This window comes from Ruditapes philippinarum, unplaced genomic scaffold (genome assembly GCF_026571515.1).
Source record: "Ruditapes philippinarum isolate M1 unplaced genomic scaffold, ASM2657151v2 ctg357_1_1_1_1, whole genome shotgun sequence".
NCBI lineage: Eukaryota > Metazoa > Mollusca > Bivalvia > Venerida > Veneridae > Ruditapes > Ruditapes philippinarum.
In genome coordinates this window covers 34,224-60,544 of record NW_026862101.1, presented here as the reverse complement: position 1 = coordinate 60,544, position 26,321 = coordinate 34,224, and the positions used below count along the sequence as shown (strand labels likewise).

Sequence of the window (26,321 nt, the reverse complement as noted above, 5' to 3'; positions counted from 1 at the left end):
CCAGTTTATAAATCACTGATATATTTCTATAATCCATCGAAAAGCATGTAATAAATAGGTATAATTAATATTCCTGTTGATATTCGTTATTCTCAAAAATAACTCATTTTCAATACAAATTTTAAAGATACCTATTTATTAGCAGCCATTTCTCTAAATATCATATTTTACCCATTAACATGAACTGGTAAAATTTTGAATTTTGAAACACTCGCAGATTTGTTCATATGGCAATTATCACGGAACCTTTGATAAATCTTTTTTTTCGGAAATCGTAAACTTGTCGTCGATTTCTAAAGGTGTGCTAATTTAAACGCCAAACATGATGTTGTGGTCAATGTCCTGAAACATACTTTAAATACTAAAAACAATGGAACATTCTCGCCTTGATTCGGTCTAGAACGTATATATTAACAAACTCTTGTTTAGTTTATTTTGGCGACGGCAATATATATTAAAAGTCATTTTGTTGTTCATATGTGGATAAGCGCTCCATAATCATCTTCGAAATACAATGCAGTATAATTTTGAACTATTTAAAGTCAGAGATCTTATAAAATATACAGAACCTGTGAATATCAAACCCGCCAGATTATATACGACGTCAGTGTTTTGACCAGTGTAAATTGCTTGTAGTTTTTAATTCATCGAGAAGATTGGAAAGGCGCAATAACGGCATCAAACAAATCGTTTAAAGTTAGTATAGAATATCTACAAAAGGACACATTTAACAGAAGATGAAAATGATAGCTATAGGCAATTGTAACACCTTTGATTGCTGAGGCTTCACCTGATAAGGGAAATAATTTCGCCCAATGCCAGATAAACAGTGTCTATTTTAATGATGGATTCTAATTATGTTTTTTTTTGCTATTTTGTTCGTTTTTGTTTCTATTCTGTCACGGATTTATATTACATGTAATATAAATCCGTGATACTGTTTACATTGATATTTTATTGTAACACATTACAAAATAATATTACAATACCTTGATGATGAATAATTAATATAGATGACCTCGATCCCCTCATATATACCTAAATTACGGGGCCTGGGCCTTTTTGCTTTGTGAAAGACAAACGCGTAATTTTTCTTAAAATTATGGAGTTTTATCGTAATTTTCATTAAAATTGTATTAGAAGATACTGATACACAATTTGTGAAAGTCAGATTGCAACACATTTTTTCTTAATGAAATAAAAACCCTATTAACGTGTGATATTTTACCATGAAATAATTACATATCTCGTTTCGTTTCACCAAAGTTTTAATTTAGTACTTTTGTACCTAATAAATTATCGTCAGTGGAAATATATATGAGCACACCGTCTACATCCAACTGCTTCCGGGTTGTTGCATTTTGGGATATTATTTATTTCCACGCTGAAACATGACACTTTCATCGATTTTTTGACAACTCCCATTCATTAAATACTTACAATTTACAATGGAAACGGACTTTGTCTCAGAGGTTGACAGAAAGTTCTTCGCAAACAACATGCTTTCCAATGAGGATTGGGGTATTTCTTTTACGATCTTTCACAAATTTAAAAAAACTTCCTTGTCTAGACTACCACTACGCTGCGTTCTAAATTATTCTGATAATATACTTTTATGAATTGATGATTGTAGGCTGTGTTAGTTAAATATAAAATTGTGTAAGGTCATGAATGTCGTGGAGGAAGACTGCAGTCTCTGACACTTTATTAAAATTAAGAGGATTTATACAGTGAAACTGGCTGATAGGGTAGGGTTATTGTCATCCCGGGTACTACTTGATGGCCTCAAATGTACATTGAAATATACTCAATATACCCTGACAGTCTTAAAAACTGTAATGACTGATATTGATAGGATAGCCCAGAATCATCGTACAGGTATGACTATGAATGAGGCAAAATGTCAATGTCAGTGCCTTGACCGATTTTATAATGCATAGTACTACAGAACTGCTCAAAGCGATTTTTGCTTTTTCTGCTTTGTCACTGCGGGCACTTGTGATCGCAAGTGGAAAATGCTGTGGAACATACAATGGTCATTGACAGTTACAAATCAATGCGGACGGTAAAAAAAAACTGCAATCTGTGGAGTCAAACCCCAGTCACACTAGAGCTTACGATTACTTGCGACTACCGGCCACGTGTAAAACCGATGATCATCGGCGATTGTCTGAGACCAAGCCCTCTTTGAACAGATAAATTTACTTCTGTGCTTAAAGTACGACCAATCATCATTGACAATCGCACAACAGGTCATCAGCAAAGGTACGATGGTCTCAAGATTGCCTGGGATTACTTACGACTACCCGTGACCTGTCATGGGATCACCTACAACTTGTCGTACGACCACCTCACAAGTATTAAAGACTACTCAAGATTATCAGTGACTAGTGGCAATTTGTAAAGGCTGTCAGTGCCAAAACACCATTTTTGGGGAAGGGGCCTCAGCCTTTTTCTTGGGGAAAATATGCGTGAATTTGGCATACTTTGGGAAAAGGGGTCTTAAATTTAACACAAACTTTTAACAAGTTCTTCAAAATAGAAAAGCAAAAAGCACTGGGAAATACAAATAAGGCAGTCAAAATCCTTAATTCAACACCATCATTTAATTTTGTTCTAAATTCTATGGGAAATTTCAAAAGACTGGGGAATTTTGAGGACCTAACTGGGGAAAAAAAGAGGCTAGTTTGGTTGGGGAAGTAGCCTATATTCGGCCCCTACAAAGAAGGGTTTTTTGGCCCTGGCTGTCATAAGATTGTCGCACTTTCGAGCGACGATCATGCGACAGCCTAAGACCTTATAAGATCACTAGCAATCTGTTTGATCGTAGAGAGGTTTTTGTGCAAGCTCAAAAACCTCTCTACGACTGAAATTGGTTGTGGGACCTAAATAAAGTAACCTGTGACTATCGAAGATCACCGATGACCGTCGCAAGACGTTTTAAAGATTGTCCGCTACCAGTGGTCACTGGTGATCATGAACTGGTCTTTACTGGTCGTAAACTCTAATGTGACTGGGGCTTTAAATCAGAGATTCGCCATGATCAGTAATACATATATATATATCTATATGTTCATGTCCATGTACAATGTATTCTTGATTATGATAGAAAAAGATCAATAACATTAATCTATTCAGGGCTTTTTTTCTTTCTATAGCAGGGGACGTTATACAGGGTTGCTTCCCCAAAGAAAAATTCTTTAAAATCATGCAGTTTTCCCAAAAAGTTAAATTTATATCAAGTTTTTTCTTCCCCTTTTGCAAATATACTGTGTAATTTTTCCCCAAAATTAAGGGCAGGGCTGCTTCCCCAATCTGTGAATAAAAAGCCTTACTATTGCTTTTTTAACACCCATAATTTTATCTAACTTTTCTGTGTATGTATAAAAATGGATTTATGGATAGTTTTGAAGTTCCATTTGCGTAAAAAAAACCCAACCACAAAGCAGATCAATCAAAATGCACTTACGATTGATATGTCAATTATTTACACTATAATTATCCAACAAAAATATTGTTTAAAAATATTGTTGTTCTTGAGCAATGATTAAATATGTGTAATTTTTTCTTGATATAAAAAAATTAAATGATGACTTTTTTCTGATCTATAAAAGAAAAATACAATTATATCATGTCAAAGGTTAATTATTACCCATGGCCCATACTTTTTACAGAATGGACCATCATTTTCAGACCAGATGGACTCAGGGTTTAGTACTTCCAAATTTTCTGCAGGTCTCTGATACATTGCGCTGTCAGTCATTTTGGCCACATACAAACTTAGCACAATAGTAAATACAACTCACTCTCGGATAGATCTGTAGATATGAAAGTTATTTTTGTTACACTTTTTTAGTACAAAAATATAATTAGATGGTATTGTTGGTTCTGGGCCAAGTGGACTCTTTTTAATACAATTTAGGTTTATCATGTTTCTGTAGTACAGTAGTAGGATTGCATGGTGACATCCATGGCAGTCATACTGTAACATTTTAAAAAAGACCATTAATTAAAGCTACATGCCTCCAGATGAGCAGTGATATTTCAAAAAAGTTAAGTTTGGCTAAAATTTTTGAAAAGTAAAATGTTTCAAGATTCAAGTAATGATTTACATGTGAAATGCGTTTAAGGGCTGGTTTTGCAGTATTTATCACCATATTTCTACTGTGTTACTATCACAGTGAGGGCTAATTTTGCTTATTTTTACCTCTTATTTGGTAATTTATGTAGATTTCAAGAGCTGTTTGCAATGTTTATATTATTTTCTTTGTTCACTTCACAATATTTTACTTTTAAATACAGCTTTAAGATTTTCATGAAAATCAGCATGAATCTGGAGGCATGCTGCTTTAAGAAGTGTGTGCCATTAACATTTACATTGTACAAGTTACAACAGTAACAAGATGAAGAATTTGAGAAATAACAGGTGTTCCTTTATAATTTTTCAGTTAGTGAATTAAAGAAAATGCTGAACAGCGTCCAATTATTCAATAAGCATAGTAAAATTTAAAAAAAAAATAGAATCAAACACCGTTATTGATTTTTCAAGCAAGAGTTCTGAACAGGCTCATCAAATATTTGCAGATATTTGGCCTAATTCACTTTCAGGGCATAAAGAATATGTTTAATTGTATCATATGATATTAAAGTGAGTCTATTGATCACTAATGTAAAATGATTTCATTGTTGCTGAAAATTAAGCCCCAACAAAGATACTGTTACAGGGCTCATCCTGGGGGGAAATTTTAGGGAGAAGTGACTTCCTCGCGAAAAATAGGGAGAAGGGAATCAGCCCAATGTGTATGCATTACCATGCATGGCTATACATCCTTATTAACTATAATATAAACACAATTAAACTATTTATCAGCTATTTATAAGCTTTCTCTACACATTTGTTTATATATTTTCATGTAGATTTATTGATAATAATGTGTAAGAAAAAATTTGATGAATAAATTAATTTCATATTTTTACTTTCCTCACTTTTAATAGAAGATAAAGTTTCAAACAAAATCTGCCTATTCTGTTCTGATTACAGAAAATTCTTATATGACCTTGCATCTTGTAATATCATATTTATGTGCATATACTTATGCTTATAAAACAATTTTCAAACATCGAAGAATATGTAAAATATGTACTGCAAACATTTGTGCACATTATATTTGATCACTAAAATTATATACATTCATTTCTTATTGAAAAATTTGACTGAGAAATTATAGAAAATAAATTTCTAATTACCTCCCTTTATTTTCATGAAATGTTAAACTCGTAATATCTTTATAAATAATGCTTTTTGAAATTTACAATATTGATAAATCTTAATCTGAGCGTCATATTTATGACATTAAAACAAATATATATATTGAAACAATAAGAACACGTCTTTCCTGACAAATTTTGTTGTTATATACATGTACACATATGATATACGACCAATTTGTAGCATGCCGATCATGATACGTGCGTAAGCTGTGTCAAATTTGGCATTTCTACAAAGATAACAATGCCAAACACTCTCACTGTCTGCAACATACCACTCGTAAGTTTTTTGCGAATTGGCTTTCTTAAATTTTTGCGTAGAATTTTTGCGTCAGAACCAGTAACTTTCTTTTACTTCTAGGTTTGGGCATTTCGCCCTGTAGCCATGACGTGAGCGACAAAATTTTTTTTTATTTATGTTAACGGACTGAAATCATTCAAAACTATGATTAAGTTTTTAATCCGGTCGCTGATCATTAATGAAATTGATTATTTTTAATTGACTAACAGTTTTGTGATAGCCGTGAAAAACCAATTAGGGAAGATTTGCACGTGTTTAGATGATCGGGAAAAAACAATCTATAATTATCGCCAAATCCCGTATTAAACTCGTAAAACTGTCACACAATTATACCCGTTTCGGGCCGATGCTCTCATTATTTACTGTTTAGGGTAGGCGGTCTATCGCTTTGCATACAGGTAGAAGGGTAGTATAAAGCGACGCTCTGATTTGATAATGATAATTAGCAGTCGTCATATGGGCGTATACAATCTCTGCTCTTTACATCGCCAAGCAATTACTCTTTGGGAATTAAGATTTTATCGGCGATGTTGACTTCTCTTTGATCAATTGTGAGAGCGAAATGGAAATATACACGGCGAAGTTTTCGCCTGAATCGCCCTTCCGGATGAGCCCTGTGTTATTACTTGTATTTCTTAAAAACTTTTATAATCTCTGGGTGTCCTTTTTGGCTAAATTTATGAGACATTATTTCACATTCTGCGCTTCATTCTTCAGGTGATAGTTCTTAAACATGCTCTGTAATATCCATAATTATAGTATAATATCATACATGTATGTCAAAAGAAGATGAAAGGTCATTTCTTTTGGTTTACTGACTTTAAATGGACTCCACAGAGGTTACACAGAAACTGGAAATATTTTTGCCAAAATTTGTGTGGAAGTCTGGAAAAATAACTTGTGTGCAAATTATCAGATACCTTACCTTGTTTTACCAGAATTATCATTTTTCATGCTAAATTAAAAACTGAAAATTAAAAGCATTACAATGCTTTTCAAGCAAATCCAGGTAAGAATTGTACAAAATATCAATTTAAAATTTGATTTTAAATACCGTATATTTCTTCTCATTTGCAGATTTTTACCATTATAAGTGCTTCATTTAAAATTTCTAAGATTTTCAAACTTTTTGTTTTTAGACCTTTGGATTGGAATTCCTTTAAAATAGAAAGATAGTTTATTCATATAAGATGTGTACTTTAAGATTTAATTGATAAAAAAATGACTATTTGGTAAATAAATGTTTTTCCTTGTGTCACAAAATTTTCTCAATATAATTAATTCTTTCATATTGATTTCATGATGTGTTGCCAAGCAGTGTATTAATAAGTATGTAATATGATCTCAGTGAAAATAGTAATGTGAAACAAAAAAAATCTTATTATTAGATGAAGCATTATGAGGTGACAATTTCACAATCAGCAAAATTGCTTTGTCTGATATATTTTAAGACAGGAAATGCTTATTTAAGACCGGCAATGAAAAATTAACAGGAAATGAAAAAAATAAAGATTTTATGCAATTATTGTTTTGATATTATCACCAATTAAGGTGCTAATTACCGATAATTTGGAAAAGTCAGCTGTTTGAGATCAGATATAGTAGATAATGCATGGTGATGAATAATTAAATTGTGTAATAATCAATAATTATAACAACAACAACAATAATAATAATGCTAGTGGTCACAACACCTTTAGATTTTGCTGTAATTCAGCTGTAAATGTTATATATATATATTGAAAGAGTGTTTTATTTGATTTCATATTTTTGTTTGGACTTACTGACATCTGCTATGTATAGTTTTATGCTGATGTTGTTATATTTTGATTTTGATTATTTTTTAAATACATGATTGTGATTAGTGTTTAAAATAGGAAAAAAATGGAATAACCTGTTGCACATTCTTTTTGGAAAAAATTAAATGGATTAATTTGGTGTAATAAAGTAAAAGTGGAAATTATGTTGAGATAAATGGTTAAAAAAAAAATGGATGTAATTTTAGATTTAGGATTAGGAGGTGATTATGTTTTATATAAATTATAATTATATTAATTGATTATTATATTTTTTTTTATTAATTCATGAGATTTAATGTGTTTCTAAGTCAAATTTTGGGAGACTAACATTATTTCACTGTTTATGAAATAAAACCACTGGAACATGTCATTTTTAAAAAAAAAATGGGGATTTAAAGGCACATTATTTGTCAGAAACAAATAAAAAATGACGTCTTTAGAAAGAGCAAAAAAAGAGTTTTAAAGGTTTGAAATAATGGTGTTAGACCATATTAGATGCTTGCTTATTTGAGAAAGTAGCGCTGCTCAATGTAAAATTAATTGTCATAAAAATAGAAAAATGAGCCGCGCCATGACAAAACCAACATAATAGGTTTGCGACCAGCATGGATCCAGACCAGCCTGCGGATCCGCGCAGTCTGATCAGGATCCATGCTGACCAAAATTATATAAATTTAAGCTTTTGAAAAATGAAAATAAAAAACTCTTTTGAGGCATAATGGGCCTTTGAAAATGTGCAATTTTAAGACGCATTTTTTTTCCAGTTAATGCATGTTGTCTTCTCTGTTTAAGTACACATGTATGTAAGGCTGTTAGTGCGTTTTTTATGCAAGAATATAAAATTATATTTATCATAATATAAGAATATTCAATGACAAATCTTGATAAACAATATAAATGAGGAAAAAATTCTGCTAAAAAAAGCAACCCAAAATCACGTATTAAAACTGAAATAATTATAAAAAGGAAGAAGGAAGTTTTAAGTGTAATTTATCGTTGTAAATTTTGTCGGGTATTTTATGCTTCTGTCTATTGTTAGGAACAAAGGATTTAGCACTGTATGTTAGTGACATGAATATTTAATGTAAAATATTGGCTTTTAAAACCTGTAAAAGCAATATTTATATTTGTATATGGCATAGTTAAAATTGATCCATTTTTACCTGGAGCCTGTCTGTTTCACACAATATGATACAATATAGTATAAGTATATAGGAAATATATCAGATATTTTGATATCTGTCATCTTTAATAGCAGTTCAGTTTTCAGAGATCAATATTGACAACTGTCACCTAGAAAAACAAAGAGAGTTTGCCCATATATGGCAGTTTATAACAGCCTCAATGGTGCCCAGGTGTTCGTAATCAGCAGTTAATGAAATTCTGAATATTAAATCTATATTCCGGGGCTTTTCATTTCGTAGAATAGCTTGCAACAGAATTTCTATATAGCTCTTTTAGTACTTTTTGCGGGGGTTTTGCTATATGGGAATATTCTTGACAGCTTGAAGAGTATGAGTATTAATTGAAGAAAAAAAGTCTGATAACAATTTTTATTAAGATATTATTATGTAGAGTCAAAGTGATAGTCATGAAGGGACACTTTGTGTGTGCGAAATGTAATACATGTATAATATTAGCCGTAAAACAGTTTCTCCTATTTCTATAAGAGATTCATTAATTTTCTATTGCAGTCATAGTTTCATAAATTTTAATATATCTATTTTTGTCAGCACAGGTAATTTAAGTGCTATCTCTCGACTCTGTACTGACTGAATTTTTTAAAAAATTTAAACCAATTTTTTTAGACAAAGTAAAACTGTTTTATAATGTAACACAATGTTTGCCTTTCCTATTGAAGAAATTCACAGGCTTAATGTGCCTTTAAAATGAGTTTTAGAAATGACAGAAACATTATTCAGTGTCTATCAAACAGAATGTATAATGTCAAGTCCTAACTTTATATATAGATCAGTACTATTTGATATTGATTAATATGGTGAGAAAACTGCCAGATTAACATTCAGGAACAAAACTATAAAAATGCCACTGGGACTTCACTTATACAAGATTTTGTAAAAAAATTTGATATTTAACTTCCTGAAACGTTAATGCTTTTATCTTAAAGGTTGGCAATTTGTGTAAGTGCTCGATCTTGTTCAAACACATTGTCAGATATATACATTATGTACTAACGATTAAGTGTATTGACTTTAAGGCCATGCATATTGTATATTTCAGAGGAAGGTAGTCTAGTACTGGTGAAACTCTCCAGGAACGATGGTTAGGAAACTACCCGCCTATATGACTGAAATACTGTTGGGAAAAGGAGTAAAATGAAACAAACAAACAAAAAGATATTGTATATTTTCAGAGGCGAGTATGGAGTTAACGGAGATTATGGATCTAGACTCCCACTTACCAAACATGGATTTCATCAATGATTTTCAAAGTGACATGCAGGTAAGCTGTAGGGACGTGTCTGTAGATTACTGACAGTTCTCTATTTTTGACAAGACAAATGAACTCTGTTACGTTTAAATCGCTACTATCAGAACCAGGATTAAAGAACATGCTTCACTTAAAGTTTTTTCTGAGTTTAGAAAGTGCATATTCATAAGATTAGTGAAAACCCCATTTCAGGGCCTGTAATTAAGTAATATATACATGTATGAGGGACAGTTTAATAGCTGGTTGAGTAGAAGCCCCAGGAGTGTATATCGAAAAAAATGTGATCATTTATAAATAAATAAATCCGGAACTAGGCACATGTGGGGTTTTCCAAGCAAATCTCCCGTTCAAACAAACTTTTACAGTTATATCTTCATTTAGCACTACCGGTCACAATAGATAATGATTAATCAACCTGTTAGGCTTATTTACCAAGCTGTAACTGTAAAAGTTTATTTGTACCCACAGGTTTGCTGGGAAAACCCAAAATATTCTGTATTCCGGAGTAAGTCTATTATAGCCTTTTGGTTTTTCCACATTGATAATATTTTTAAAGAGAATGCACAAAATGACATATGTGTAATGTTTTGCATATACTTACAAATAATACACAAAATGACATATGTGTAATGATTTGCATATACTTACAAACAATACACAAAATGACATTCGTGTAATCATCATCACAGTTTTGCATATACTTGAAAGTATACACAAAATGACATATGTGTAATGTTTTGCATATACTTTCAAAGAATACACAAAATGACATATGTGTAATGTTTTGCATATACATACAAAGAATACACAAAATGACATATGTGTAATGTTTTGCATATACTTACAAAGAATACACAAAATGACATATGTGTAATGTTTTGCATATACTTTCAAAGAATACACAAAATGACATATGTGTAATGTTTTGCATATACTTACAAAGAATACACAAAATGACATATGTGTAATGTTTTGCATATACTTTCAAAGAATACACAAAATGACATATGTGTGATGTTTTGCATATACTTACAAAGAATACACAGAATGACATATGTGTAATGTTTTGCATATACTTACAAAGAATTCAAAAAAGACATATGTGTAATGTTTTGCATATACTTACAAAGAATATACAAAATGACATAATTATGTGTAATGTTTTTTATAATGACATATGTGTAATGTTTTGCATTATTACTTCAGTTGCCACAGAATACAGATGTGAGCTCGTATTTCCCATCAACTACACACGATGATCTACTCAATGACTGGAGTGACAGCTCAGATAGTGGTGTCAGTGGTATGTACATTCTTATATCAGTCACAATTCCACCCCTTCAGTGCAGTAAGGGCTTTACTCCTATCAAATTCTAATAGGAGTAAACTTATTACTGCATCAAATGCAGGACAGGTTGTTTACAAATTTAAATGTAAAGTCCATGCTAATGACTATTAGGGAATACTAGAATTTGTCTCATGTTTGATGCAAAGGATGGTAACTTGTATGCTTTGATTTAAGTTGGGTTTAAAGGGTTTGTAGAAGTTATAAAGTCCATTTTTGCAGTTTTGTACACCTTTTACTCAAAGAATTTCCTTCTACTCTAAGAATTTCCTATAAAAAGAATAGTTCCGAAGAACCACTTGCTAATTGTATTTCAAAGAAAAGAGAAACAAACTGTCTATTAGCTAGCTGGACAGTTCTCTTGTGTGACATAATTAGTCCTTCTTGACAGCAGCAAATCATAGACACTCTGACAACTAAAATTATTCTTATTTCCCTTCTTTATTCTGTTTATATAACGAGAAAGGTCTTGCTGTGGCCATGTCTTAAAGCAACACAAAATTCTACAACTGGTGTTTAGTTACAAAATATTATAGAATACAATTTACTCTAGAGTGTCCAGTAAGTGTTAGTTTGGAGATAAAAATATTATAAAGCAACAGTTAACTACCGGTATTGTAAGTAAAAATATACATGTTACTTGAAGTCATGAAGCAGTAAATGAAGTTCAGTGGTTTAAAATTGGCAATACATGTGAATAATGACCTTATAAAATGATTTGAAATAGATGAGGCAAAACTGTTTTGCACCATTGCTTCCATTTATCTGTTTAATAATTAAATATGGGTTCTATTTCATTCATAACAATATGTTAGCTTAAATATTTATTAAACTTTATTTAATGAAAATTGAATGATATATAAGTAGACTTAGCATACTATAAGAATGTGGAACATGTTTCTATGATTTGTATTATATTTGTACTTTATTGCAATACTTGTTTTCAGTGCATTTAATTATTATGCCCCCATTTCGAAGAAAAGGGGGTATATTGTTTTGCACTTGTTGGTCCGTCGGTCCGTCGGTCTGTCGGTCCGTCGGTCCGTAGACCAAATGGTTTCCGAGTGATAACTAAAGAACCCTTAGGCCTAGGAACTTCAAACTTGGTATGGTGATTGGTCATGACCAGTAGATGACCCCTATTGATTTTGGGGTCAAGGGGTCAAAGGTCAAGGTCACATTGACCTTGTAAGCAAAAACGGTTTCCGATCAATAACTAAAGAACCTTTAGGCCTAGGAACTTCAAACTTGGTATGGTGATTGGTCATGACCAGTAGATGACCCCTATTGATTTTGGGGTCAAGGGGTCAAAGGTCAAGGTCACATTGACCTTGTAAGCAAAAACGGTTTCCGATCAATAACTAAAGAACCTTTAGGCCTAGGAACTTCAAACTTGGTATGGTGATTGGTAATGATCAGTAGATGACCCCTATTGATTTGGGGTCAAAGGTCAAGGTCACATTGACCTTGTAAGCAAAAACGGTTTCCGATCAATAACTAGAAAACTTTAAGGCCTAGGAACTTCAAACTTGGTATGGTGATTGGTTATGATCAGTAGATGACCCCTATTGATTTTGGGGTCAAGGGGTCAAAGGTCAAGGTCACATTGACTTTTTGGGTAAAAACGGTTTCTGGTCAATTACAAAAGAACCCTTAGGCCTAGGAACTTCAAACTTGGTATGGTGATTGGTCATGATCAGTAGATGACCCCTATTGATTTTGGGGTCAAAGGTCAAGGTCACATTGACCTCTTAGGTAAAAATGGTTTCTGATCAATAACAAAAGAACCCTTAGGCCTAGGAACTTCAAACTTGGTATGGTGATTGGTCATGACCAGCAGATGACCTATTGATTTTGGGGTCAAGGGGTCAAAGGTCAAGGTCACATTGACCTTGTAGGTAAAAACGGTTTCCGATCAATTAACTAAAAACGCTTAGGCCTAGGAACTTCAAAATTTGTATGATGATTGGTCGTGACCAGCAGATGACCCCTATTGAGTTTTGGGTCAAGGGGTCAAAGGTCAAGGTCACATTGACCTTGTAAGTAAAAACGGTTTCTGATCAATAACTTAAGAACGCTTAGGCCTAGGAACTTCAAACTTGGTATGGTGATTGGTCATGACCAGCAGATTACCCCTATTGAGTTTTGGGATCAAGGGGTCAAAGGTCAAGGTCACATTGACATTGTAAGTAAAAACGGTTTCTGATCAATAACTAAAGAACGCTTCGGCCTAGGAACTTCAAACTTGGTAGGGTGATTGGTCATGACCAGCAGATGACCTATTGATTTTGGGGTCAAGGGGTCAAAGGTCAAGGTCACATTGACCTTGTAGGTAAAAACGGTTTCCAATCAATTAACTAAAAACGCTTAGGCCTAGGAACTTCAAACTTTGTATGATGATTGGTCATGACCAGCAGATGACCCCTATTGAGTTTTGGGTCAAGGGGTCAAAGGTTAAGGTCATGACCAGTAGATACTTGATAACCCTTATTAATTGTTTGATCACTGGGTCAGATGTCATGCATAATAACCTTATCACATGACTTATTGGCTGCTGATAGGGGGCATACATGTTTTACAAACATATCTTGTTAAATATGGTTTTTCAATATTACATATTTGTGACTTGTCTGATATTACACATTTGTCTGATATTACACATTTGTCTGATATTACACATTTGTCTGATATTGCACATTTGTCTGATATTACACATTTGTCTAATATTACACATTTGTCTGATATTACACATTTGTCTGATATTACACATTTGTCTAATATTACACATTTGTCTAATATTACACATTTGTCTGATATTACACATTTGTCTGATATTACACATTTGTCTGAAATTACATCTTTGTAATATCTGATATTACGCATTTGTTAAAAGACATTTGTTTGATATTACACATTCGCCTAATAATTACACATATTTTTCTGATAATACACATTTGGCTGATAACTGCAAGTTTGTCTGTAATATCTGATATTATGTGTTTGATGTAAGACATTTGAGCCGCGTTATGACAAAACACAAGCGAACAGCATGGATCCTGATCAGACTGCGCAGATGCGCAGACTGGTCTGGATCCATGCTGGTCGCAAACCCACTATGTTGGTTTTGTCATGACGTGGCTCATTTGTTTGATGTTATACATTCAATGTAACACATTTGTTTGATATTTACACATTTGTATATTTTTGGATAGGTTTGTTAAACAGCCAGTCAACAGATGAAATTATCAAGAAAGAACCATTATCACCGTCACTATCCCATCATTCTGACAGCTGTGACAGCGGCATATCACAGGTAAAATGAGTCACGTCACAACAAAACCAACATAATGGGTTTGGGACCAGCATGGATCCAGACTAATCTGCACAGTCTGATCAGGATCCATGCTGTTGGCTTACCAACCCTATTACAAGTAGAGAAACTGTTAGCGAACAGCATGAATCCTGATCAGACTGCATGGATGCGCAGGCTGGTCTGAATCCATGCTGGTGGCAAACACATTAAGTTGGTTTTGTCATGACGTGGCTCAAATATAACATAATAGTATGTACAGGCAGATATATAAACAGATGGTTCGCAATCATGAGAGATCTTGACGTAAAATCATTATAAAATTAATGCATACAATCAATTTATGCTTGTAGAAAGTGGATTAAATACATACTGAATTTGAAAATGCAACCATATTAATTTTATACTCTGTTATAAACCGCTGAATAAGAAATGTGTCTACAACTAGTTTATAATCTGAACAGTGTGGAGTCTCCTAATCAAATGAATTTTTTTATGCCCCCACAAAGTGGGAGAGCATATAGCGTTGCACTTGTCCGTCCGTCCGTCAGTCCGTCCGTCTGTACGTCCCGAAATCTTGTGAACGCAACTCCTCTTAAACTGGATGGCAGATTTCGCTTAACTTTCAGGGATGAACAACCTTAATGTGTAGATGGTAGTAAAGGAAGGAATTTTCGCTGTGACCAAATTTAACAGAATTATGGCCCTTTGTTGATTTTTTCACTATATACTATGAAAAAGTTTTGTGAACGCAACTCCTTTTAAACCGGATGGCAGATTTTGCTTAAACTTCCAGGGATGAACAACCTTAATGTGTAGATGGTAGTAAAGGAAGGAATTTTTGCTGCGACCAAATTTAAGAGAATTATGGCCCTTTGTTGATTTTTTCACTATATACTATGTAAAAATTTTGTGAACGCAACTCCTCTTAAACTGGATGGCAGATTTTGCTTAAACTTCCAGGGATGAACAATCTTAATGTGTAGATGGCAGTAAAGGAAGAAATTTTTGCTGCGACCAAATTTACCAGAATTATGGCCCTTTTTTGATTTTTTCACTATATACCATATAGAAATTTTGTGAACGCAACCTTTAAACCGGATGGCAGATTTTAATAAAAAGTTCCACATAAAAATCTTACATACAGATATGCATGCTCTTGTTTACGAGCACATCTGCACAGTGGGGGCATCCGTGTCCTTTGGACACAGTTCTAGTTTAAAAATACATCGGCCATTATGTCAAACAGCTTTCTTATGTGTAAGAAAAAATCCTAAAAATAGCACACTAAAAGAAATGAGAATGAGACGAGACGAGATTCACTAGATATTTCCGTCCACAGCCTCTATTTGAAAATAAAGAAAACATTTCATTAATAATGTCACGTTGATTTAGTTTATTTTAGAGACAAATTTCTTGTATTTGTTACCTCGAAAAAGAGGAGTGAATACCTGAAACAAGTAGGTTTTAAATAAGATTTTAAACTTGTTCCGGCATTGTCATGTGTTCCTCTCGTATTATTTGCTGTTGTTATTTCATTATTTAATGAGCAAGATTATTTCAAGATTTTATACATTTTTTGTTTTCTGAAGTTATACATTTGGTGGTGTAGATTTTGTAATATTATAAATGAATGACAGACATATTTGATGGTTTGTTTTGTCCAGGTTGTAGACGCATGCCCCATCAACTATACATTAGATTCACCGCCAGACACCCCGATCAACTACTCGTCACCTGTATCACCCGTAGATCTTACATTGTTACCAGTGAAATACGAAAATATATCATCACCGTCATCACATTACATCACAACTTCAAACAGGTAAGGCATAGATAAATTTAGTATAAACACATCTGATTCTTTAATAGATAAAGTAGTTAATCTAATTTGTAATATTTTTCATATACAAAAAAGTTAAAAAGTGAAATGTTGTTTGACTTGAAGACGTCTAAACAGATTTGACTATAGCCATAATTCAATAGCCATAATCCTTAAATTTGTATAATTGACTTGAATTACTTCAAATTAAGAACTTTTCATAGTTATTTGAATGTGTTTGAATGACAAAAATGTGTAAATGAGCTAATGGCAAAAAAACCCCCAAAAAACAACGAAGCATGGCCAAGTATTGGCTTACTCGATTGACATAGAAAAGTCAATTTTGCTGCTATTATTCAAAGAGTAAATCACTGTCTCTCTTTGCTTGTATGGAGATAGATATGTTCTGTCGCAGAATGAAGGTTTAATGTAATAAATTTATTATTAATTTTTGTGCATTCAGCTGTCTTAGTGCCACATCATGAGTCTTTTAAAGATCAAATGAATATTGAATTTTCCTGGTAGGGGTGGGTATTACAAAGAAAAATCATATAGCAATTTTATTGTGATATTTTCATACATGTTTCATTGTATTGCGATATGTATAAAATGCTTAGAAATCAAGGGTTATCTGAAAACATATTGCAATACAATATTGCCAGGTAAAATATTGCGATATCCAATATATTGCGGTACATTTGTGTATATATTGCACAACTTTATTTCCTGGAACCAAGTTGAAGCTACAACACTTTCCAAGTTATGGGGGTAATTGTCAGATGCAAGGAGTGACAGAGTTGCCTGAATTTTTACACTTTATTTATTGAATTATTTTTTTGTCTTTTTTTCCAGTATAATCGTGCCTCCTGAAGGGTCTGGTGTAAATATAGATACAATATTAAACTCGAAAATTCCAATCCAGCCGAAACCAGAAAACGGGGAACAAGGAAGCCCTAGAAAAGTTACATCGCCACCTCTACCTCAAGGTTAGTACAAAAAATAGCCACACATACTAGGGGTGAACATGTAGCCAATAACGTTCCATCTGTTAAAGTTTTTATATTTTATATAGTAGTTTATAATTATGGAATTTGTATTCAGTTGCAAATGTTTGTGATGTTAAGAGTTTCAAAGCATATCACATATGACAGCTTTTATATAACCCCAAACCTGCTAAATATATGTGATGGATTTGCTAAGCTTTGAATTTGAGTCTGTAAAAATATGAAAAAAATATAAAAAATGTTAATGCAGAATTTTTGAGTAAATTACAATTTACTTCTTACTAATCCTATGGTCAAAGATACCATATTAGATGAAGAATAGAAATTCATTTGGCTGACTATCAAGGTCTTGCTTATCCTTCTGCCAAACAAAATAAACATTTTGTTTAGAATAATGGATTTTTGGACACTTTGGATAATATGCCACTAAATAAATCAATAAACAAAATTTACTTTAATTTTTGTATAGTTGTAAATTCTCTCTTCTCTTGAATAAATAAATAGCCTTATTAGTTGAATTATTGATTAAGAGGGAACAAGAAATTAAATATAAAAAAGAAGAGAGTCATAGAAAATTTTAACTCAACCTTGCTGTCGGAGTTAGTTCTAATAGATGTTTTGTAATAATCTGTATTTAGATGTTTTTAGATTTTCCATATTTTAATTCGCTCTTTTTTTTTTTTTTACATTTTCAAAGTTTGAATGGGCTACTTCAATTGGGTATTAATCAAATGACTAAGACTTTGCTATAATGATTTATGTTCTACAATATTTGTATTTTTTAAACAGGATCTCAACAGAAGTCTCTAGTTCTCACAGCAGAGGAGTTCCAACGTCTCACAAGCCAGGGCGTGCTTAGATTCCAGCCTCCAAAACAGGAGAGTATTTTAAAACCGCAGGTGTTGCCGACGACAACAGTAGCCAAGGTCTCGGTACCACAGAGTCTTCCTATCTGCTCTACAAACAACTATGTGTGTGAGGAGAAAGGAGTAAGTTTATTTTTGTAATCAATTACATACTTAGGGTAATTTAAATTTGATCAGTTACACATTAAAATAGTGATTGCAGTAGTAATTGCAATTTTTCACTATGTAATTGAATGTATGGGTACAAGTTTTCAGGCATTTGTCTGGGGTTTATTTTACTCCTGAAATAACTCTTCTTCTATATAAAACCAGTTAAAATGTTATTATAGGGCTTTGGAATTTTTCTGACATTTTGCACCTTGGTAATGTAATGGATTACTTTAAAAAGTAATCAGCCTCATGAATGATATTCAAAGTCGGGATATTAAATACATTTGAACTTATTTTTGGAATGATACTCGTACAGGTCTTAATGCCCGAAAATAGAAATAAATAGAAGTTCTCAAGAAATGGCACCTTAAATATTAACTTGTTGATCTTAATTCATTGTACATGACAAATGATTATGGTATGACTGTGTTTCATGAAAGTTTCTTAAATTACAGAATAAAGCTTTAAAAAGACAGCAGCGTATGATCAAGAACAGAGAATCTGCAAGTCTGTCTCGGAAAAGAAAAAAGGAGGTGAGAAATATATTTTGTAATGGTTCTTGTTGGAGAGATGCCCTTTTCTTCTCTTTTGGTGTACCATTATTTTGATACATAATAGAAATTAGAGTGACTGATTTTAGTTGTATGGGTTGTCTACCTTTACAAATCAATCAATCTATACAGCAAAGATTATGTTTTGTTTAATCTACTGTGCTTATGTATGTATGTATGTGTGGTCACCATAACTCACAAATATAAAAACAAATTTTAAGTGAGCTAGGTATAAATTTTAGAAAGCATGCATACTAAAGAAGGTTCATGAATAGCTTTCTTTTCCTTTAGAAAATAGATTTCATGTATTTGAATGACTGAGCTAGTCACATTATATTCTTTAAGATTTGTAAATTTTAAATGTTATTTTTTTTTTATTCAGTATATGTCATCATTAGAGAAGAGATTGAAGGAGTTTTCTGATGATAACGAACGATTACGAAGTGAGAACTCTTCATTGAAAAGAAAACTTACAGAGCTTCACTCAGAGGTATGTGTAATTTATATTGGAGTGACTTTAGACATTTGCTACCCAAATCTTTTACTACCTAAGTAATTTGCTACCTAAGTCATTTACTACCCTAGCTATTTACCACTTAATTCATTTATTGCCTTAGAAAAATTGCCACTGCCTAAGTAGTTTTCCATCTTGATTCATATACTATCTTAGCAATTTGCCACCTGAATCATATATCATCATAGAAGTTTGCTACCTGAATCATATAGTAACCTGGCGAGCCACCTCACCTGAATCATATACTATCTTAGTAGTGTACCACCTGAATTATATACTATCTTAGCAGTTTGCCACCAGAATCATATAGTGTCTAAATAAATTGCCACCTGAATCATATACTTTCTTAGTAATTTGCAACCAGAATCATGTACTATCTTAGTAATTTGCAACCAGAATTATATAGTATCTTAGTAATTTGCCACCTGAATCATTTATTAACATGACAACTTTCCACCTTTCTCATTTACTTCCAGGGCAATTTGCCATCTGAATGATTTACTACCTAAAAAATTAATTACTGAATCAATTCAATTTTCCTCCTGAGCAATATGTGACCAAAGCCATTAGCCAATAACAGAATAATGGCTTTTATAAATGCTGATGGCTTGATGAAAAGTACATGATTATTTTTGCTATATCAATGTGACATTTCAGCTTTATTATAGTGCAACCGCTGCAAAACAGCCCTCTCTAATGAAAAACTGTCTTTACAATGCATCATTTCTTCCCAAAGACTTTACAATAGATTTAACCTCACAAGAGTAGCTCCTCAGCAACAACAAATTTCTTTGTCTCCCAAAGGGTGTGGTTGTTTTGTAGAGGGTACATTGTAAGTACAATGTATGTTTAATTTTAGGAAAACATTTCTTATTTGATAATGATTATTTATTGACTGAATCATGTTTTTTTGACTACTACAAATTTAAATCTAAGAAGGAAAGCTGATTTCTATTTTGAATATTAAAGTCTTAAAGGCTAAAGACTTCATGGGTTTTGTTTGTTACTTTCAGAACGAGACTTTGAAGAAGACATTTACAGTGGCCCCCTCGGTGAAGAAAACAATAGTTCTTGGCTTGTTTGTAATGCTGAGTCTGAACCTGGGATCATGGAGGTATGTAGATTTCAAGCTTGAAAGGAGGTATATTCTATTTTTCTGACAAACAAATTAAAAACCAGCAATAAATCATTGTTTACTATTTATTTTCTGCAATTTAATGAAAATTTGAAGTTTTTGTTAAGGTTTAAGTAAGATAGATGATACAAACCGTATCTCACTGTATCAAAGGAATAAAAATTCTCTATTTTCATTGTAATGGTTATATTACATTTAGGCATCATGTGATTATTGCTCTATCACAGATAATAAATTTGATTTATATTTATTACACCCTCACAAATATAAAAACACCAGTTTAAAAATCAGTTACAGAAGCAAAAAAAAATTTATCAGGTGTGTAAATTTTTTTTGACCCCTTTCTTCTTTTCTTCAGTAATTTTATGTTGATGGAGCGTAAAGTGGATCTCACAAGTAAACTTAGTCCACAAGTGGTCCATAAAGGGAGGCAACTGATGTCTGTACCTGAGGAAGGAGATAGGTCATGGTCGTTGAATTCAGACACGGTCAATAAGTTGAATGACCTGATTTTAGAATACAGAGGTACATCTGGCGATAAGTTCAATTTAACCGATGTCCCACCAATGTGCCCGACATATTTTAATAGGACCGAGTCCATGAGGTAAGTACATATTCAAACTTTTATCTACAGCTTTTCTGTGGGTAAAACTAATTAATGTTATATTTTTCTGGTCTTTAGGGAATATTGATTCCAGCACTTTTTAAGTGTTGAAAATTGTGTTCCCCTCAAGCCCGTGCAAGGGATGAGGGACGTTGCACTTATTAATTATCCCTAATATACAGACCCGATCAAACCGAGTATACAATTTTCATGTAATTTTGTTGTGAACTTTGCTTCCGGGATATCCCCCTTCTTCCAGATTTTTATGTGATATTTCATGTAAAATTTGTAATTTTGAAATGTTGTAAAATTTCTAACATTCATTGAATGTACAAAGCATTTGTACCTGAAATAATGCATGGAGGGTAACCTGAGGTCTTCTTTCACCAGTAAAGCTTGAAAGTCACCATATGACCATTACAGTGTCAGTGTAACTAAACCAAAGTGAAAAAAAAAACCAATGAATAAATGAAAAAAAAAATCATTTCAACAGATTAGCAGAGCAGTTGGCTGGCTGGATGTACAGGCATGAAGAAGAGAAGAAAAAAGTGGTGAAGAAACATAACAAAAGACAGAAAGATAAACAAATACGACCTATCTCTACATTAAGTAGAGCTATGAGAGGTGATGTTCATATTATGGATAGAAAATATCAAAGGTAAGCCATTCATTCTTTTTGGTCTATATGTTTATGCCAGATACTGTTCTTTGATTCTACTCATGTTCATGCTTAAAATAATGCATACATAATGCAACAATCCTTCATTGAATAAAAAGAACATAATGACCTCCAAGTTAAGACCATTTGTCCATAAAGGACATGTTTGGTCTCTCCCTTGTATGACTTTTATTCACAGGTTTAACTATACTTATTTAAAAACGGATGTTAAGATGTGAATTTTGCCATTTTCAGGATGGATTCAAGGTACCAGTTACAACTGTATGAGGGGGCAGACACAGGCAGGGAGTTCCTGAAAGCTTTACATCGAAGAAATGATACATTCTATGTCCTGTCTTTTGATGAGGTAAAAAGATGTTTTTTCCATGTAACCCTAAATTTGTTGGAACCAAAAGTGATTTTATAGAGAAATTTTATAGCTAAACCCATCCAGCACTTTACAATCTGACAGGGTTCCTTTTTAGTCCCCTACCGGTTTACCGGAGGGGACTTTAGGTTTACCCTCCATCCGTCTGTCAGTCCGTCCGTCCACAAAACTGGATCCCGCGATAACGCAAAAAGTACTGAAAATATTTTAATGAAACTAGATATATGGATAGATGGCAGTATGGAGATTATGCACGTCTTTTTCTTTCCTTCCTATGTTGAAAATTCTGGTTGCTATGGCAACAAATAGACTGAAAATATGGCAAATTTTACACATAACCTGGATCCAGTGATAACGCAAAAAGTACTGAAAATATTTTTATGAAACTTGACATATGTTTAGATGGCAGTATGGAAATTATGCACATCCTTTTCTTATCTTCCTATGTTGAAAATTCTGGTTGCTATAGCAACAAATAGACTGAATTTCAAGATTTCTGATTCTAGTTTTTAAGTTTTTTCACTATAAGTACTTTATTTCTCAAACTTTAAATAAAAGTTGCTTGTCATCAACCACATCATATGTGACAAAGTTTACAACTCTAGCACAAAATTTATCAGAATTACCTCCCTTGAACATAAAATTTTCATGAAAAAAACATTGTTTTTTTTAATAACTTCTTTTTCTGAATGTATCTACTTCAAACTTCATATAAATGTTTCTTATTATCACTCAACATTTGTGAATATTCAATACTCTAGCAAGATTATATCCAGAATTATGCCCCTTTTGAACTTAGACTTTTTTTTTGAGAAATTGGTAATTTTTACTCCAACTTCTTTAATCATGATAGGATTTTAAAGATGTTATATTTTGATAACGGATGTTTAAAAAATAACTTTAGAGTGTCCTTCAGTCCGTCTGTCTGTCTGTACATAAAAACTGTTTCCTGTGATCACTTTTAGAGAACTTTTTCAACAAATTTATTTAAATAGGAACATAAGTGAATGGCCAATGGCCCTTCAGAATGTGGCTTTGGCTCTTACCGGTAGGGGACTTATGGATTGCTTGCAATACTATGATAATTGCTTGTTTTGTATGAAGCTCAATTTTGTACTTTAAAATTTATTAAGTAAACCTGTGTGTTTTAAGATTACACAGATATTAAGTTAACCTGTTTGTTGTATGATTACAGGATTATTATCTAGTACCAGCTGTACAGCATAACAAGACGTCACGTCCCAGAATGTCACTGGTTATGCCAGCAGTAGCTCTAAATGGTAAGTTTAAGATCTGTTTACCCGGCCATCTTTACTTTAAATAAATTTGTGTTGAAATACACTAGGGGTCATGAGAGATGCTTCATTTTTCCATTCACCATCATGAATAGACTCCATAAAACAAAGTTTGCTATTTTTCATGTTACAGTCTAATTTGCCCATGCTACCATGTGTATTAAACGACTTTTGTCTGATGTAAATTCCCCACGATCATTTTCTCTCTATATATTTAATATTTGATGACTTGATTAACGTGACTGACGACTGCTAATTAGTCAGCTTATTGAAATCAATCTTTTCATCAAGTGACCACTTTTATCTGTCAATTGTTTGTATTTTTAGAGAACGCTGCCTGGTGATGTCATCACAAGTGTCAACAATACAAAACACAATATATTAATGTGTGAAATTATCTATTTCTAAAAGTGTTTTAAGCGAAACAGACTTTGTTATTAATAAATTATTTATTTCTTTCTCTCTGACAGAGTCTATGATGCCAGGAGAGGGTCAGGTCGGAATGATGCAGATTGACTGCGAGGTGATGAACACCCAACTTATACATGTACAGAAAACTGCGATACCACGAGATGTGCGGGAAAAACATAACAACACACGGTCGTGGTATAAAGAAGACTTCCATCCTTAGAGGGGAAGTATTGTACATGCTTGAAGTTTTAGTTGTTCAAAGCAACTTCAGTGGTTTGTGCTTTAAAAGGGACATATGTCATCAAATGACAATGTGTGAAGTGAATTTTATTTCATAATATATGGAAACTGTATAAACTGGGTCGTTTATTAGTGCTAGGTGAGGTGGTCCAAAGTAAAGAAAAAGTTTGGTTTGGCGTTACTTTCCAGGGAAAAGTACAGAAATTTAGTGCTGTTATATTATGCTGCCACAAAAAAGGGAGATAATTTACACTTGGATTTAGTTATATGTATAATTAAGTTTAGAGTTATCTTTATTGAATTATACATGTATATATATATATGTATATAGATAAAAGAAAAGTTAGTGGGTTACCTGTATTTGTTATATATAGATAAATGAAAAGAGGGTTTTTTATTCAGCATTAGTTTGCTTGTGTGCTCAAAGTGGACTTTACTGTAAGGGAGTCAATTGAGGTGTATGGGGTAGTTGAGTAAGTGATTGGAATTATAATTATTATTCAAATTTTTTTGTAGAGAGCATTTTTGCTGTTGTGACATTTTTTTACTCTTCCATTTTAAATGGTACTTATATTTATTTCATTTTTTTCTTCTGTTTTGAGTTAAAAGAAAAATTTATAATGCCTTTGACTTGGGGACCTATTTACATTTTTCCTCTTACAATTTTGAAAATTGTGTTATATTTAATTGCTTTGTATTTGAGGTTATAAAACTTCTTTTCTCAGATCTGTCTTGGATCTCTGGATTTTCATTGGTCAGTGCACATTTTGTGCAAGTTTCTGACCAATCAAAATACCTGTACCTGAAAGTGGGAGTTTGAACTTGAAAAATGTCTTTATAACCTTTGACACTTGATTAAGGGACCCATTTATCATTCTTTTTCTTCTCAGTTTATTAATTTATAGCTTTTGTCTTTGAAAAAGCTTTGTTTTTTGTATGGTCTAGAAAATCCAATCTTTCTTTAAGAAGTGAAATCTTTTTAATCAACTTACTTTTAATTGACATGAGATTGACACAATTTTGATATGTGACTTATTTTTTTTTAAAGCTTACTAGATTCTTTATGTTGTAAGCAAGGAAAGTTTATTGTGTAAATCTTGAAACTTACCATAATCAGATTTTTCATTTGTGCAATTATTATGTGTATGTGTACATATTTATTTATTCTGTTGAAATGAATTTTTGATGTTTATAGTGCCAATGAAGAAGCTTTATCTATTATATTAGATAGGCAGATTTAGAATAAACAATACCTTGGATATCACAGTGTCACAAACAAAATGGCTTATTAGATTTAATTATTGTCCTCTTATTTTGGTGCTTTATTTATCAGTTTAATATGTTTACAAACAAATTGCTGCATACCACTGCTGTAAATGTTTTTATCTGCCTGTGACTGAGTGGTTAAGTATGTTGATTTTAATCCACTTGTCTCCTACCGCTGTAGGTTCGAGCTGTGCCAGCATCTTTGGATTCTTCATTTGGCTTTGAGCTGGTGTACGGAACTTCGGTGGTATCTGTTTGTGCCTGAAAAAATGTACAGAGGGGCACCCCGAAGTCTTCCTCCACCAGTTGAAAGGAATAATGACAAAATGTAAACTTATTTTTACTTTCACCAGTTCACTTACTATATATTCTTTAATGGGCATAATGGCACTAAAATTTAATGAAATTTTCTTTTTGATACCTAAGATATTTAAATCACGAGATATTAGTGATATCAAAATGTATGTACAAGATTATATCATGTTAGGTATGTCAATTAAAAAAAAATCAAACAATAAATCACTTTAAAGCACAATATTTCCACATTATTTGTTCTAACCAATTTGACATTATTGTGTTTCAACACATTTATGTAGGCAGCTGATATATTTTCAAGATATTTTTTTTTTTCACATTTAGCACATCATCATTAAAGATAGTATGGGTGTGGCATAGAAAAGTTAATGTCGTTTCTAGAACTCTTTAGACTTACAACTGTTAACCTTTACCTTGCCAGCAGCAACTGAAAATACCCTTGCCATCAGTGCAGACAAAATTCAGCCAGAACTTTGGTGCAATCCTGTCATGGTCTGTACTGTTCACTATTCAGCCAGTAATTCTTTGCTATTCAGTCAGTAGTTATTTTGAAATGGATGAACAAGTCCATATAACATATTTGGCATGGTAAGCGTCATTAAGGCATTATTAATTTTAGACACTTCTT

General features: G+C 32.6%; 1 protein-coding gene across 1 annotated transcript; it reads left to right on the top strand.

The window, feature by feature from the left end:
• Window positions 1-1,328: 1,328 nt before the first annotated feature.
• On the top strand, window positions 1,329-24,432 carry LOC132717925 (cyclic AMP-dependent transcription factor ATF-6 alpha-like). The gene is made up of 15 exons (XM_060701508.1): window positions 1,329-1,521; window positions 9,743-9,831; window positions 11,026-11,122; window positions 14,377-14,477; window positions 16,142-16,299; window positions 17,149-17,282; window positions 18,090-18,289; window positions 18,772-18,849; window positions 19,250-19,357; window positions 20,395-20,495; window positions 20,875-21,120; window positions 21,614-21,778; window positions 22,034-22,145; window positions 23,362-23,446; window positions 23,932-24,432. The coding sequence occupies exons 1-15, from the start codon at window positions 1,449-1,451 to the stop codon at window positions 24,090-24,092; spliced, it is 1,908 nt and encodes a 635-aa protein (XP_060557491.1). The 5' UTR covers window positions 1,329-1,448; the 3' UTR covers window positions 24,093-24,432.
• The last annotated feature ends 1,889 nt before the right edge of the window (window positions 24,433-26,321 follow it).

Bases quoted from the DNA above. Each gene is read 5' to 3' on its own strand.
- LOC132717925 (XM_060701508.1), top strand. From the start codon at position 1,449: ATGGAAACGGACTTTGTCTCAGAGGTTGACAGAAAGTTCTTCGCAAAC. The intron at 9,832-11,025 runs GTAAGCTGTAGG...TTATTACTTCAG, and splicing joins ATTTTCAAAGTGACATGCAG to TTGCCACAGAATACAGATGT. The intron at 16,300-17,148 runs GTAAGGCATAGA...CTTTTTTTCCAG, and splicing joins TACATCACAACTTCAAACAG to TATAATCGTGCCTCCTGAAG.